Here is a 15,247-nt window from a genome sequence, read left to right as displayed (position 1 = left end):
GGAATGGCTTCGGTGGGATTTTGTATTCTTGGAATTTGAGGATTATGTCGGCTCTAGTATACATTACTCTGGTTGGGTGGCACTGCAGTTAGCCGAATTCAAATCCCCGTCGGGGGACGACGTAGAGCCCATCATCCTTGCAATGACTATGAAACACTAAAATATGTACCACATTATGAAAGTCAACAGCGGTCAAACTATGGAGTTGTTTTCATTTATTTTATTTTTTACTTACGTGACTTTACCGGAAAAAACCAAAAAAGTATGAATCCTTGCAGTCACGAAAGCTTCAAATCTAGACTTATGGAGAGACTGTTCCCCAAATCCCAACCATCATGCAATTCTGAAAATGCCACCATTAACTTGGTACCAACAATATGAGTTGATCACCGCCCCATTGCTTGTTTGAGCAGGGAGACAACAATGAGTTCAATTATCGTGCTTGTGAGCATTTCGTTTTGTTTGCACTTCGTAATGTGCATGTGGTGCAATGGTGAGCACACTGAATTGCCAATCCAGAGATCGCCTGTTCAATCTCCCGGCACAGCACTTGAAACTGGCAAGTATCTAAAATCCATCCCGCCTGTCCTTCCAGCAGTATAAATGGGTACACCACCGTCGATTGTCAGATCGCATGTGGTGTGGTAAATCGTGGTTACTCCCACTTCTTCTTCCAATAAGTCTGGTCAGTGTGGGACAGTATGTCAAATGTCCTATACAGGGGCCCTCTAGAGCTCTCTCTACTGGAGGCATTTCCACCAGCAATTGCGTGTGCAAACAATGGCAGGACTGCACATTGACCTGATGATATGTCTTCTTGGTTCTTTCGGTAAAGTCACGTAGAAGGGAAGTAATAAAATAATAAAAATAAAACATAATAAAATAATTCTCACGACGTTTCGGCCACAACGCAAGCAGCCGTCCTCGGGTGAAGAATCCCTGCAATCACCTGAGGACAGCTGCTTGCGTTGTGGCCGAAACGTCGTGAGAATTATTTTATTATTTTTTTATTATTTTATTACTTCCCTTCTACGTGACTTTACCGAAAGAACCAAGAAGATTAATCCCTGCAGTCACGAAAGCTTTAAATCGAAACTGATGATATGTCTCAGATGTCGGGGGCGGGGGCTGCGGTCGGTGTTCGGGCTCTGGGTGTGCGTCGGCGTCCCGGGCGTGCCTACCTTGTTGAGCTCCCCCAGGTCGAGCGCTTCCAGCATGAAGCGCGACGTCTTGCCTCGCTCAAACAGGTTGCGGTATTTGTGCTTGAGCGCGCGGCGTCCCGAGTCGCCGCGCGTGCCAAACACGACGATGAAGACGTTGGCGTCGGTGCCGCATCCCTTTTCGCCGCCCGTCACCACCAGCACCTCGTACTTGACGGGAGCCAGGCCTCCGGTGCGGCTCGCGAAGCTCTCGATCTTGCGTCGGCACTCGAAGCTGCGGCCGCTCTCTTCGCGATTCGACGACAGCTCGATCTGCGCGTCGCACGGGAAGATGTACCTGCAGCGGCGCGGGGGAGATGAGTGGCGGCTAGTTTGCCGCTTGCATGCAGAGGTTCACGGTGGACGTGAAAAGATTCCGTGACGTTCAAATAAGATGAAGACACGTGTGCACTTTGTGTCGCGGTCCCAAAGCGTGACCCGTGTTGGAAAATTACTTGCAAATTACTCGATTGGGGAAAACCACAAAGCAACGTCACCCCTCTCTATTCGCAGACCAAACCCATGTGTGAAACAGCATTTGCGTAATAGCCTTGTGCGCGAATACAGCATCTTATTTTAGCGTGAAGTTGGGATTGTAGAAGCAGAGCATTCGACCTGTGTTAGTCTACATTTAGGTAGGTAGGTAGTTTGCGGATTCCTGGAACAAATTACCAGATGAGTCCCCCTCTGAGGCCCTCTCAGGGAGGGGGGGGGGGGACTGCCCCACCTGCTCCCACCCACACATATCTACGGCCCTGATTAAGACTAACTTGCTTTCATTGGTGACCTGGGAGAAAATACCAAATGTAAAGAATCTCCATGCTCAAACAAGCATTGGGTGGTGCTGATCTCCATTGGCGACCCCTCAATCAGTTCTATAATTTCCACTATCCAATGACAGGGACCAGCCTATATCTTTAGGCAAAAGCACTGTTCATTTCCCATCGAGTGATGATCTTTAAATTTTCGAGTCGACCCCCAACTTGGAAATTGAACTCGCAACCTTTTGATTGCGTATTCGTATACCCATACATGACAGGACGTGACATTTACACTTGAAACAAATATACTTTAGCCAGCGTTGTGATGAGCACGGGGGGGGGGGGGCTACTAGTAGCATAGAATGTCAAGAGAGTCTTTGACAAAAAAAAGAAAATAAACGGTGGAGGAAAAGTCAGATCTCGGTGCAGGGCCGCCACCACGTCTCACTTGTTTCCTGTCTCGAGGATGAGCAGCACGATCTGCTGCACGTGCCACGTGGCCTCGCTGCGGCTGGACGATTTCTTGCGGGGGCAGTGCCCCAGCACGAGGGACATGATGTCCCCCACGTCCGCCGACTCGAACTCAAACTTGTCCGTGGCTCCCCTGCTCGCGCACAGCACCGCGTACATTTCGTTCATGAACTTAGTGACGAAAATGTGCGTATGCATGTTGAAATAGTTTCGCGCCGTACGCGGCCAACCGTGCTAATACGATATTCGTCGGTAACGTTTTATTTGTTTATAATTTTAATCAACGACTGTAAGTGGACATAAGTCATTTAGCTTCAAGCAAGAGTGATGACTCGACTACCCACCAAACGTTCAAGCATGACCGACTATAACAAGATAAAAAGAATAAGTCTGAATGAAGATGCAGACGAAGATAACTTAGACTGCAGTGCACTCAGGCAGAACACATTTTGTAAATTGTCCATATATGGTTAAAAAAAAGAGCCTTTCAATATTTGTGGGAATAATTTGCATGCCCCTCGCACAACCAACATTTATGAACTCAGAGTGGACTCAAGTTTTGACCACTTTAGTCGACGAGCTAAACCACGGGCCAAGTCTCGACTAAAATTACATCGGTAGTCGTCGACCTCGACTCAGACTAAAACGCAAATGCCCCACTAAATTAACTGTGTCCGTGTCACAGCCACAGCCGGTGAACGCTTTGCTTCGTCGTGTCCTCGAGGAGGATGGGGGTCACACCTTCAGGAAATCCCGCCGGTGCTTTCGCTGCTACAAGGGGCATCTTTGTTCCCCCGCCCCCACCATCTCCCACTTTCTCCTATTTCCCCATCTATCTCCTCTGCTTTGTTGTGTGACCTCCTCCACGAGCACTACAAGCGGCTGTCTTCTCAAAAGCAATAACTGCATTCTGGCGTGGCGAGCGACGCAATGCCTGCGCGAAATGAATATTATCACGGCCGCCCTGGGAGAAGATCAAAAGAGTCGGCATCTCGTGCGACATCTCGTGCATTGTCCTCATCGTCACCCAATGCGCATCTCCATCAAGGATAAGGTTTCCATTTAATAAACCCCTTAAATACTGTTAGAGAGAGTGCTGCAATGGTGTAATGTCTTGCACAGCGGACTTGCAATCTGGAGGTCACTGGTTCGGATCGATCCGCCAGCGTGCCAGTTGAAACAATGGGCAAGCCTCTGTCGATGTATATTTATGTTACCAGGTAAGGCCCCACTGAGCGATATAGCTCATTTTCATAAGCGACCTGACCACAAATGATAGCTCAACGAAGTGGCTCATCACGTGGAAATGTATAGCAGACAAATACTCTAAACGCGTGTTTATAAATGTGGACGGTAAAGCCGGAGGACACGGAGAAAAATCCACGTGACCTTGGGGCCAGGGTCGGGATGGAACCCACGACCTGCATACCAGGCGACGGAGTTAACATCTTGCCACCCTGACACCTCAGTGGTATTTCACTATCCAGTGGTGTAAGTGGAGTACTCCACAGTTAGTGGATTGGCAAGTTTCATGTGGTGGGGTAAAGTGTGGGGAGCTCCCAGGGTAACATGTTTTCACACAACCCCCAGCGTCACACTTTTGTATCCAACTCGCTTGCACATAACATTTTGGAACGAGGAGGGAAACATGTCTACAGTTATCTCTCTGTCTAGCTGGTATATGTCAGTGGGTTCCATTTGCTCAACATTTTATTCGATGGTGACCTAAGGCAAGAGGGTCACGGTGTTGTTCTTCAGGAACTGTTGATGGATTTCGCGTAATGCACAAAGGCCGAGTGCTTTTTGTGCACGTTTCAGTGGGTGTTGTTTGCAACTTATGGAGCGTGTTCATTTCCAGATCCTTCTGTTCAGCTCGGCTCTAAGTACGTTCCAGTGTTTGTGCCATGGACCTTGCCGCCTGTCCCACTGCATATACAGCTTTCTCCGAGATCTAGAACATTTAAAAAGCTTCACTTCGAAGGTGTCCATCTCTGAATTATGTTCATCTATTTAAATGTGTTTTGTTTATATTCTTTACATTATTAGAAATCACTATGTGTTATTCCTACCCGTTAATCTACTTTCAAGGTTATTCAGAATTCCACAGTATTTTCTTTTGACGTATCTATAGATCCACGCTGATAACGGTTCTGCTGCTATATCCCGCACCTACAATTAGCACGGATGGCGACGTACGGTGCGAAAGAAGTTCAACATACATAGTAATGGAATGGCAATCACGTCGCTGGCTCTGATTGGTTGATATGTTCGTCGTGCAATATATTTGGTTTACTTTGATCACATTCAAATAGAAAGTAGGTATTCAGGTGTCATTTGTGTTTTTTTTATGCCATTTGCTCTCACATTCACCAGGCCACGGAAGAACAACAGTGAATGCCGCACGTTATTTTCTAGAACTGAAAGTAAATGGGGGGGGGGGGGAGGGGGGGCAATTGCCGGTCGCTCCCTCAATAAATAGCCCCTGTGCTGAGCTTTTCTCTCCGGGCCTCCCTTTTAGGATAGTTGCGATTTGCTCTGCGTGGGGGCAGGGTGGGTTTTATTGCAGTTCCTCGCAGGTTTGGTGGAGGGGGGGCAGTTACAAGTCCTCCAGGGTGCAAGCGTTGATCAGTGAGACTTTAGAGGACAAGGCTAGTGTGCGTTGTGTGATTCCTTAATCTTCTGCCCAGTGGCAGGTCTCTAGCTCACACTCCCTCCAGCCCTGTCCGATCTTTAGCTTTTGTCTTCATTTCACTGTAGCTCTCTCCCCTTCCTTCAAGGCGACGAGCGGCATCTTTCTTTGTTTTGCCTCTTGGCCTCGCTACTGACATCGTTCCAGAACTTACATCATCGAGCTCTCCCCTCTGTGAGAATGTGCCCAATCCGTATCAATACATAAAAGAGAAGGTTCGTGTTTATTAAAATTGGGATATTTTGGGGATTTGACTAAAGTTGTTATTATTACCGGAGACCACGTCTTTCTTACGCAACTCATGTTACTCCTGCACGTGGGTTTACTCTCTTGCGTAATTGCCCAACGCATAACTCTTTGCGACGTTCACTAGATGTGCGCACCTGTAACACTTGACTTGGATTTGCTGCTCGTGCTACGTTACTTTAATCCAACTTAACTCACCCTAGTACGGTGGATCATGGTAGTTTCTTCGTTGTATTTGTCGTTATGTTGTTAATCCATAAGCCTCTTTCTCTTGTGTATTACTAATTCATAGCTTGTTACGAATTTAATCCGTTGTGCATATCAAGATACTGAGTGATTTGGATGTTGTCATCTGCTGTTATTTTACATGTCTTGCTTTTAATCCGATTTATTTTATACAAGAACACTGTAGTGGCAGTCTTTGTCCGGTGTATTATCTCCACATCGTATTGCGACAAACGTTATTCAACTGTAGGGCATATGTGGAGTCGTTTATTGGTGTTATAATCCCATGCATAGCTTGTTGCGATGTACATTGTTTTAATTCAATATATTGACCAAGGTATCCTGTGTTTATAATTGTCACACCTGCTCTGATCTCACGTGCAAGTCAATCCGTCGTAACTCACGCATGATGTGTTTGTAGTATCTATTTTACATTGCACCTTCCTGTTTGGTGTGTTTGGTAGTAACACATGCTATTTGGATCTGCGGCATTATATTAATTTACAAAATAGGTTTTGTCACTTGCACCGATAACTACTCTTAATTATATCACCAGAAAACCTTAACAGAGTTAACATGATAATTATTTCATCAAACCGTGACATTGAATTGTAAATTTTCTTTAAACCACGAGGAGTGTAAATCATTCCATTCCTATTTTTCAAGCAGTTTGAAGGATCCATACTCTTTGGTTCTTTCGGTAAAGTCACTTAGGTGAAAATAATAATAAAATAAAATAAGGATGTAGTGTTTAATAGATATGTGTTCGAGGCAGAAATACTGTAATCTGTAATTCAGACTTCATGTCTTATTATTTGGTGTCATGGGTTGGAGTACTGCACAAAAACAAAGCAACCAGACATACATTTTGTGGTCTTTTTCAGTGGAAGTGCATGCATAGGCTGCTAGGGAGTTTCATCGTAATATAGAGTAAGCAACTTGGAAATTAGAAAAATACTATATCAGAAGAGCATGTAAATATTCATGAATGGGGTTGAAATACGTAGGGAACATGTGCAGAATGGAGGATGGCGGGTAACTGAGCTGTGCAATGGAGAGCACATCCACATCTAGAGGAAGAACTGAATCCAGATGCTGAATGAGGCCAAATGTGTGGATATTTCATGGAAGGTATCGACTGTGACAATGTGAGGCCTCACACGACTCTAAAACTGCAAGAGGCGAACTGGGATTAAGCTGAAAGGGGAAATGGTGAGGTGTAGTGATATCTACATCACTATCCATCGTGAACCCTGTATATTTATTTGTTTCCCTGGACACCAAACCATCTACATTCCACTTGTGCTCTCATAATCCTGTCGTGAGGCGAAGACATTTCCGCGTAGAATTATGCAGCAAGTAGTGCACCCCACTGCGTGAGAGAACAGCTTGGAATATGACGTTAAACAATTACTTGAGGTTACTTCAATAGCCTTCTTACTCGAGGGGTGAGAGTCCAAATTTAACAAGTTCAAAATTCCCCGCACATTTGCCCAATTTGGATTATACATTGCAATCATCGCCACCCCCCCCCTCCCCGCCCCACTGACAGACTAAGACCCCAGATCACTCTTGTAAATTTGACTGTCCTGGTCTCAGGAGTTCTCACCTAGTCAAACAAAATAAACTTGAGACTATCCACACGAGGGGCACATATTCCGCAAAGAATGTTTGTCGCATGTCGATTGACCTGAAATGAGGTCTTCGTGAAAATTCTCTTTTAATTGGATGTTTTTTTTGGTGCATTTGTCGTGAGTCCAACTGAGTTACAGACGTTATTCTTTAGAGGCAACACTATACGGAGGAGTTACAGCTACGAAGGGTCGGACACTCACTCGGGTCCCGGCCACGTGTTGATGCCTTCTAGGATGTAGAGCTTTCAGCTTGTAGACGTCGAGCTTCCAGCTCGTAGAACAAAGCGACCCCAGTCCCTCTCAGGGACCCACCTGATATCCTCCCTCCTTCTCGAGCGTTCTAGCTCCATCTCGATCCCTCGCGAGAGACACGTGGTCATCCCCTAGCCCCCCCACCTGGGGCCCTCTCTGTGGACACTCCGGATCACGTGTCTACGGGGTCAACCAGAGTGCCATGGCCCGGGGCAACCCTGCCCCTGGGTTGACACTCTCCCGCTCCCCCTCGTGAGGGCCCGCACTGCACGCTATGCGTGGTGCCCGCGCTATCCCAACGCTCACCAAGCCCCGCTAGGGCTGGTACTACACCCACCTACGGGGGTGTACGCGTTGACAGTGCATCGCACACCGTGCTATAGTAAAGCCGGAATCACACAGCAACCCACCCAGTGCTGTCCGCGACGTAGGAACATCGCACGCCACGACCCTCCCGGGCCGGCACCACACGGTGACATCCCCGATGTCACTACACATTCACTTGTGACAGAACAGAGACTATCAATTCGCTACAAGTCCCATGGATACAAACCTGGGATCTAGGCAGTGCTGGGTCAGTGCCCTGAGCAATCAGTCACCTGATAACTTCTATGACCTGATTCTTAACTTGTGTTATATTTTAAACACATTTACTATGTAATCTTTATGCCCAAAAAACACTATTCCATCATTGCAATTAACAATGATTTACAAAGTTTAATGCACGATGTTTTAGGAAATTAGCATTATGTTAAGATAAAATGACATTACCTGAAATATTAGCCGATTGCTCATATACAGTACATATTTTTGTACGGCAATGCTAATGATGAAGGGAGTGAGATGTTGTTAGGTCTGAGAAATCATCATTAGACCTCCTTTGCCAGTACCAAAATATAATAATAGGGTTTTCCCCCTTTCCCCCCCCCCTTTTTTTTCAAGGACAATGCATATATTATCAGAGTGTGTTTTTTGTTTGCATTTTGACCACAAGTATTGTGGTTAATGCACACATGATTCCTTGTAAAAAGGTTTCAGTTTTGTTGCCAGTAAAAAGGGGAAAACCCCTATTATTAAATCCATTCAAGTTTAGGTCCTGGGCCTTATGCCACTGCCAACACAACACCCATCTTATTTATAAATGCTTAGTAAGGAAAACAATCTACAGTACACATGACGAAACGTATGGTTGCTGTTTAAAGCTAAAATTACCCACTGTACTGTTTATATAAATGAAGATTTAGCTTGAGCTCTGCCCTGTGGCATTGCCACAATCAGTCGAATGCACCGCGCGCTATGTCTAATTTAACTTTGCTTTGAATCAGGCCAGCAGGGGACATAAAACACAGGCCTGGGATGGCCAGCCATAATGGTGATCCCTCTCCCGCCAGCACAAGCCGGCCCCACCCCCACTGTGGTGAATTTGCACAACAGGGAAACCAAACAACCCAGAAGCCCTTTACCCATCCCCCAACCCTGCCCCCTCATCGCCCTTCCCATCCCCCAACCATCCAGCAGCCCAGTTGTGCTAAAATTACAAAGTGTCTATGAGCAAAAGGGGAAACCGTAAACTAAGCTTGAGACATCGCTTCCGTGTCCCGAGGGTGCCGAGAGTAAGTTCGGCTGGAACCTAAATAAAACAAAATGTGCCATTGTTTATTGTGCAATATAGATAGGCCAGTAAACAAAACAATGCTGAATACGAATTGTAATACCGTGTTTAAACACAAATCAATGCGAATGCGTCTTTCTGCTGAAATGAGCGTGGAAATAAATGTCTGTGGCTGCTTATCATTAGGGGGCCGTCTCCACTGGTAAAAATGAAAAAAAAATCCCTTAATACCTAAAACCCTTTAATACTTACCTGCTCCTCATACAGATTATAAAATGCACACACAATCCCCTCCCTTCCCCCATCCCTGCGGGCTTCTGTGCCCCAACAATATTATTTACGCAACTGCCTGTGCTGCTCACTGGGGCTTGGGCTATGTAAGGGGTACGTGGTGGTGGTGGTGATGATGATGATGCATCGAAGCGTGAGTGAAGTGAGAAGTGATTATTTTTGATTGATGCACATTACATGAAAATTAGTCTATGCTTACAATTAGGTTAAGGCGACAAACCAACACGCACACGTGAGACTGGAAATACTAGTGACAATTACAAACACGAAATGAAATACAAGGGCAGAGGAATACATTTTTGCCGTTGAATCGTGATCCTGAATCGTCGTAAATTCACTTGGGGGGGTGTATATTACAGCCAAGAAAATCTAATATTTGGTATGTAATGCTATTTACTTATTATTGTGCTTATCCAAAATAAACCTTAATAAAACAAACGCTTGCCGTTTTCAAATGCAGGTCCGCGTTAAAGTGTCTTCACGTTGAAATGAGAGTCGGGTGGTGCAACACCCCTGCCGATGGCTCTGAGCCAGTGTTAGAAACTCCACGTTGTTGTGGTGGGTGACCACAGTTCACCCCCATAGCACGACCCACTGTCTTTACTCTCAACAAAGTGGCACTCGTGGTATTAACCCGCGGAGGACGATGGGCTGAATTGATCTCCGGACTCATGACCTTTCCGATTGTGAGTCGAGCAACTGTGCCGCGGGGCCACTAGACCAGTGTTGGAATGGGGAATGCTGCCACCAGATAAATAGTATCTCAATTGTGGGATCGGTCTCACAATGTGAAAAAATGCCCTTCCAGAATTCTGTCGGCCAGCAGTCACCATCCCCTCCAACCCTCTCCCCCACGACTCGGACTGGTGACCTTCCGATCCAAGAGCACTGCCAGATCGTCACGCAGTCAGCAATTTATTAATACTGTTTAAATATAAACCGTAACTATAATTAAGCGGTATTTACTCATTATGGAAAGCCTTTCTCAAGCCTTAAGACCTTTCCCACAGGGATGTATGGTCAATTCTCTTTTAAAGGAGTATTTCGCAGGTGGGTGAAAACTACAGTGCCAAGAGAAAACCCACTCGTACATGAATGGGGGCCTAGTACTGAAACTTGATGTCATGCTTCACTACCCTTGCCTCTATCTCTGCTCCGAAGTCACCGTGCAACGCACACGCACGTGTGTGCCACCATGCCTGGTGATACATCCCCTCTGCACGTCCTGGTGCGTTCCCAGCAGAGGTTCTCAAAAGAGTAATAGCGGCAGGAATAGAAACGAGTGGCTGCGTCAAAATATCCCAAATTACAAAAAGGAAAAACCGGTCAAGCAGGTTAGGTAATTCAATAATATACACCTTTCAAGGAATAAGCCACTCTTGACCTATTTCTCGCCTAAACTGCTCAGAAGTGTATCGCGCTGGTGACAGGAGATGCCGCTTGTGTAATGTTTGCGACCTTGCCGCAAGGACAGATGGGGCCCAGCTTTTTTGTTATTCGATCACAGCTAGGCTTGAAGTCACGTCCCCGCAGTTCAAAGGCACGAAATTACCAGTGCGTGCATATGAAGCGGGGTACAGGCCTCTCCCGCCTGCACATTTGGGTTACCTTTGAAATCGGCGTGCCTTTGATGAGTTTTCCAGGAGGAACTCTTCTGATCTCTTCTTCTTCCCTTCCAGGACGAGCCACACATTTTCCTTTGTGTCGGCGCCTTCGCTATCACCGGTCACAACTGTGATTTCGAACGCTGGAACCAAAACGAGCTTCCCATCAGCAAGGGCAAACAATAATATTTTATATAATGGTGCGAAATAACCTTTACATATTCTTTAAGTAAATATATATGATTGGGATTTAGAAAATTGTCCAAATATTAACATGTGCATTATTCCCATTCAGTTGTGTTTTTTTTCAAAAATGACAACTCTCGTCTTCTCAGAAGGTGTTAACGATTTATTGACGTAGTCAAGATAATGCGCTAAGTTGCTCCCCAACTAAGTGTCTACCAATTGTTAAAAATGCATTCTGCCACCCAACCAGTATTTTGACTTGGATGTTATCAGTAATTGTATACCGAATATGTCACGAGAGTCACATCGTGAAGCGAAGAAATGTTCTTCTGAAAATGTTCACAAGCCAGCAGAGAATGTTCCCAGAATATGACACCAAACAAACCCCTCCTGGTGTCACTTCAGTAGGCCTCTGACCTAACACTAGATGACAGGCCTTCATGTCCTGTAAAGATTGGTTTATACATGTGAACCTTCTGAAAATAGCTAGGCTGAATTTAAAAAAAAAACAACACTGACAAAATTAATATTGATGAGTGTTTTTTTGGTGCAATTGTTGGAGTGCAGCCTCAGATAAGTAACTGACCCCACGTAAAGATTACGTTGTGAGCATGGTTGGCTGCTCAGCTTTGAACCCACGATCTCATCGGTAAGGGTTCAGTGCTCTGATACAGGGATTACTGCCCTGAGCTACCCGGGCACTTCCCAGCTTGTAACGTTTGAATTTCCTTTGTCTCTGTTCGCCATTCTTCACCCGTTAAAGAGTGCAACGGAAATATACACAATGCATCTCTAAAAACGGCCATGTAACCTTATCCAAGGCAATGTCTTTGATTGATAATTTAATTGCTGCCTCCCTCTTCAGGATCCCTTTTGAACAATACCGTGATCAGCCTCAGGGCCTCATCCTTGTCTCATGCATAACGTGGGTTCCTATGCTCGGCTCGCTTCTGAGTACGGTTTGCTGGTCGCCACCATAAAATTGCGCCTCTGTAAGCCAGATGAGCCTTTGGCCATGGGGCTTCGCGTTGATTTGTGTAATTTATTTATAAACAGCACTGAGCAGGCACAAAAAACCAGGGTGTTCAATTGCAAGCATCGCATTATCAAAGGCTCTTTCGACTAGCCACAGTGAGCTGCGATATAAAAGAGGCATTTTAATGGAAATCTATACTTCACAGCTTCGTTTCATTTATTTTATAAAACATAAAAAAAAAAATCACTTTATCATTTAATTGGCACAACTATAATTTTTTGGACAATCGGGTTACGGTTCGCCATTTCTTTTTTACACTCACGCTGGGACGACCGCGATTGAGTTTTCCCCAGGTTCTGTAAGGAACGTAGAAACAATTTAATCTTTTCGACTGCACCCAATTTAAGCCCTATTTAATTAAGCCGGAAAAGAAAATAATTTAAAAGCATTTCTTTCAATTGATGCCACAGCCTGCCCCCGCCTCATACTCAGGACGTCCTTGGCAGAGGCTGTGGCCTTGCGGTTGGCGTTGACGCAGCTGAGCTCGCGTAGCGTCTGGTGGTCGTCCTCGTTGGCAGCGAGCCAGCGGTCGCAGTGGAACTTGAACGTGGTGCCCAGGGCCTCGTCCCGCACCTCCACATACTCCAGGTGCCAGCCCGCGCAGATTCCTACGGGCAGCCGTGGCCATGCTCATCGTCAAAATTCCGCAATCGTGTGATGATGTATCTTTTCCTCGGAGAACAGTTCCTTGACCACTCCACCGATTTAAATAAATGAGGTACCATTTGAAAGCTTATATCGTTTAGGAAATGACAATAACATTTGACCTTTGACTCGGTAATTTGGCATATCGGCCTAGCCATTGCTCACCTACTCTATAGTTTACAATAACCCCACGGTCCTCCGATTCAAATCATGAAACAGAGGGGTGTGTTGTGGGGGCGGGCGGTCACTGCTCAATCTCAATGTATAATCCTTGGATTGAATCGTCCTGAATTGTAACAATTTCTCAATTTGCGAGTATAGGGATGCATCACTGGTCGAGGGAATCTCTGATAGGGGGGGGGGAGAAGAATCGATGAACCAATGAAGTAATCCATGCGTCCTCTGAGCTAGAGGATGAATGGGGGTCCCTCGCCCTGACCTGTGTTGTCGTGCCAGATGCGCAGCTTGACCAGCTCGCCCAGGCTCAGCATGTCGGCGAAGGAGAAGACGTCGGTGCGTCCCCGCTCAAACTTGTTGCCATTGTTGGATTCCTTCAGGTAGATCGTGCCCGAGTCTCCGTGCTCTCCGAACAGGATGATGTACACGTTCGCGTCCGTGCCGGCGCCTGTGTTTGTTTGATTGCAAACATCGTTTGCGTCCGTAGAAGAGGGAGCAGATGAGCAGAACAATACAATTATTAGAATCACAATTTCTTGCCGGCTGGTACTGCTGTTATAGCACTCAACTCGCAGCCGGTAGGTTGCAAGTTCAAACCTTGGCCAAGGGTCGATTGAGACATTTATTCCCCCAGGGTTGATACAATATGTATATGTGAGAAGGCATAGAGGTGGCTACGTGGCTCAGGAGACTCATCACGGCCTTGTTGTAGCACTGAGATGGGGCAACTTAGATTCTGGGTTAAAATCTGGGCAGTCACCCTTGATTAAAATTATATTTTAAGCGTAACTAGTTGATAGTTTCAGGCTGGTCATCACTGATCGCACATAATAATCCATCACGTTAAGTTTGGTCTTGCACTTGATTGATAAAAATTCCAACTCTGAGGGAAAATAAAATAGGTTTCATGTGACAAACATCTCTACCATAGCAGGGCATGTGGGAAAGTGCAGTGGATAAGAGCAGACTTGATATGATTTCATAAGTAACTCCACAATATCTAACAGGAAGTGATGCACTGCACCGAGAGATCTGAATATAGATTGTCTTCATCTCATGAGGTGACAATTGGTATTTGTTTTTAAACATAAAAATAATGACCATGTTCGACTGGGCTCTACTATAGTAATGTGGAATTTACATCATTGGCTTAAAGTATCAATAGAGGTGACCACCATCCAACGTTAGTTTGCACATGAAGCCATTAAAAAGGTAAAGTAATTTAAGTGGATTTGTCTCAAGAACTGTAAGTAAATACCATTCAATCCATCAGCTTATTTAAATTATGCAAGCAGCATGATTTTCGTACTGTTTGTAGTTCACACAGACCTCATCAGCATCATGAAAATGTCTCGCTGTCTGATCAAGTCAAAATGTCTGCCTGCTGAACGACGTGCTGGCATGCCAATACGTGCTGGGTGGAAATTCTAGTGGTGGAAATTCTACTTTTCTATGGCCAATTATCCTTAAGGCTAACCACTATTGATCTCCCACAAAGTGGTACAGCACTAAGTTCATTGGACCCAGAGGGATGATGGGTTCAGTCAACCACTGAGCAGGAACCCTATGAACCTTCTGTGCTTGAGGTGGGCACTCTGCCACAGAACTACCGAGCTGTGCAGGTAAAATATCTATGAGCACGGCGAGTGATTGAAGCACTTGCGGAAATGTAGACTGGTTGATCAATGTTTCTGTGCGCACTGACTCACTCTCATCTATCCCTCATTGTCGTTCGGTCACTTCCTTATCACGCTATTACGCGCAGTCATTGGTCCCAATAACTTCACACGTTGATACCTCTGCCAGTGTAAGGGACTTTATCTACCAGATTCTCTGTTTCCTTGCATTTGGGTTAAGCCACGCAACAAAATCGTCCCGCACTGTGAAACGACATGAAACTATAATCGTCTGTGAAACATAGTGCCTTCATGGTAGCCTTTGCTCTATAATAGTAGTGTGAATAACAAACGTACTAAATATCATTGGTAATATTATCATCTGTGGTCTAAATGTATTGTTTTAGATTTTATTTACAGTATTACTATTTTTAATCAGATTGGAAGCTTTCGTGACTGCAGGAATTACTCTTTGGTTCTTACGGTAAAGTCACATGACTTTCCCGAAAGAACCAAAGTGTAATATTTTTAATGTTTGGTAAATTCCAACAATAAAGTTGCCATCCGGCGTTACAGGTCGTGAACATTTTTATTTACAGAATT

At 45.3% G+C, this 15,247-nt stretch overlaps 1 protein-coding gene across 1 annotated transcript in view; it reads right to left on the bottom strand.

Annotated features, from left to right (window-relative positions):
* The window catches only part of LOXHD1 (lipoxygenase homology PLAT domains 1), a 121,707-nt gene that overhangs the window by 4,430 nt on the left and 102,030 nt on the right, over window positions 1-15,247 (bottom strand). Inside the window, exons 37-41 of the mRNA XM_078885040.1 lie at window positions 13,291-13,476; window positions 12,635-12,814; window positions 10,989-11,127; window positions 2,409-2,564; window positions 1,182-1,497 (exon numbers count right to left, since the gene is read on the bottom strand). Of these exons, the coding sequence (XP_078741166.1) occupies window positions 1,182-1,497; window positions 2,409-2,564; window positions 10,989-11,127; window positions 12,635-12,814; window positions 13,291-13,476 (977 nt within the window). The remainder of the gene's footprint in view (window positions 1-1,181; window positions 1,498-2,408; window positions 2,565-10,988; window positions 11,128-12,634; window positions 12,815-13,290; window positions 13,477-15,247) is intronic.

This window comes from Lampetra fluviatilis, chromosome 3 (assembly GCF_964198595.1).
Source record: "Lampetra fluviatilis chromosome 3, kcLamFluv1.1, whole genome shotgun sequence".
Lineage (NCBI taxonomy): Eukaryota > Metazoa > Chordata > Hyperoartia > Petromyzontiformes > Petromyzontidae > Lampetra > Lampetra fluviatilis.
The sequence above is the reverse complement of the archived record's forward strand: the minus strand, read 5'-3'. Positions and strand labels throughout refer to the sequence as shown.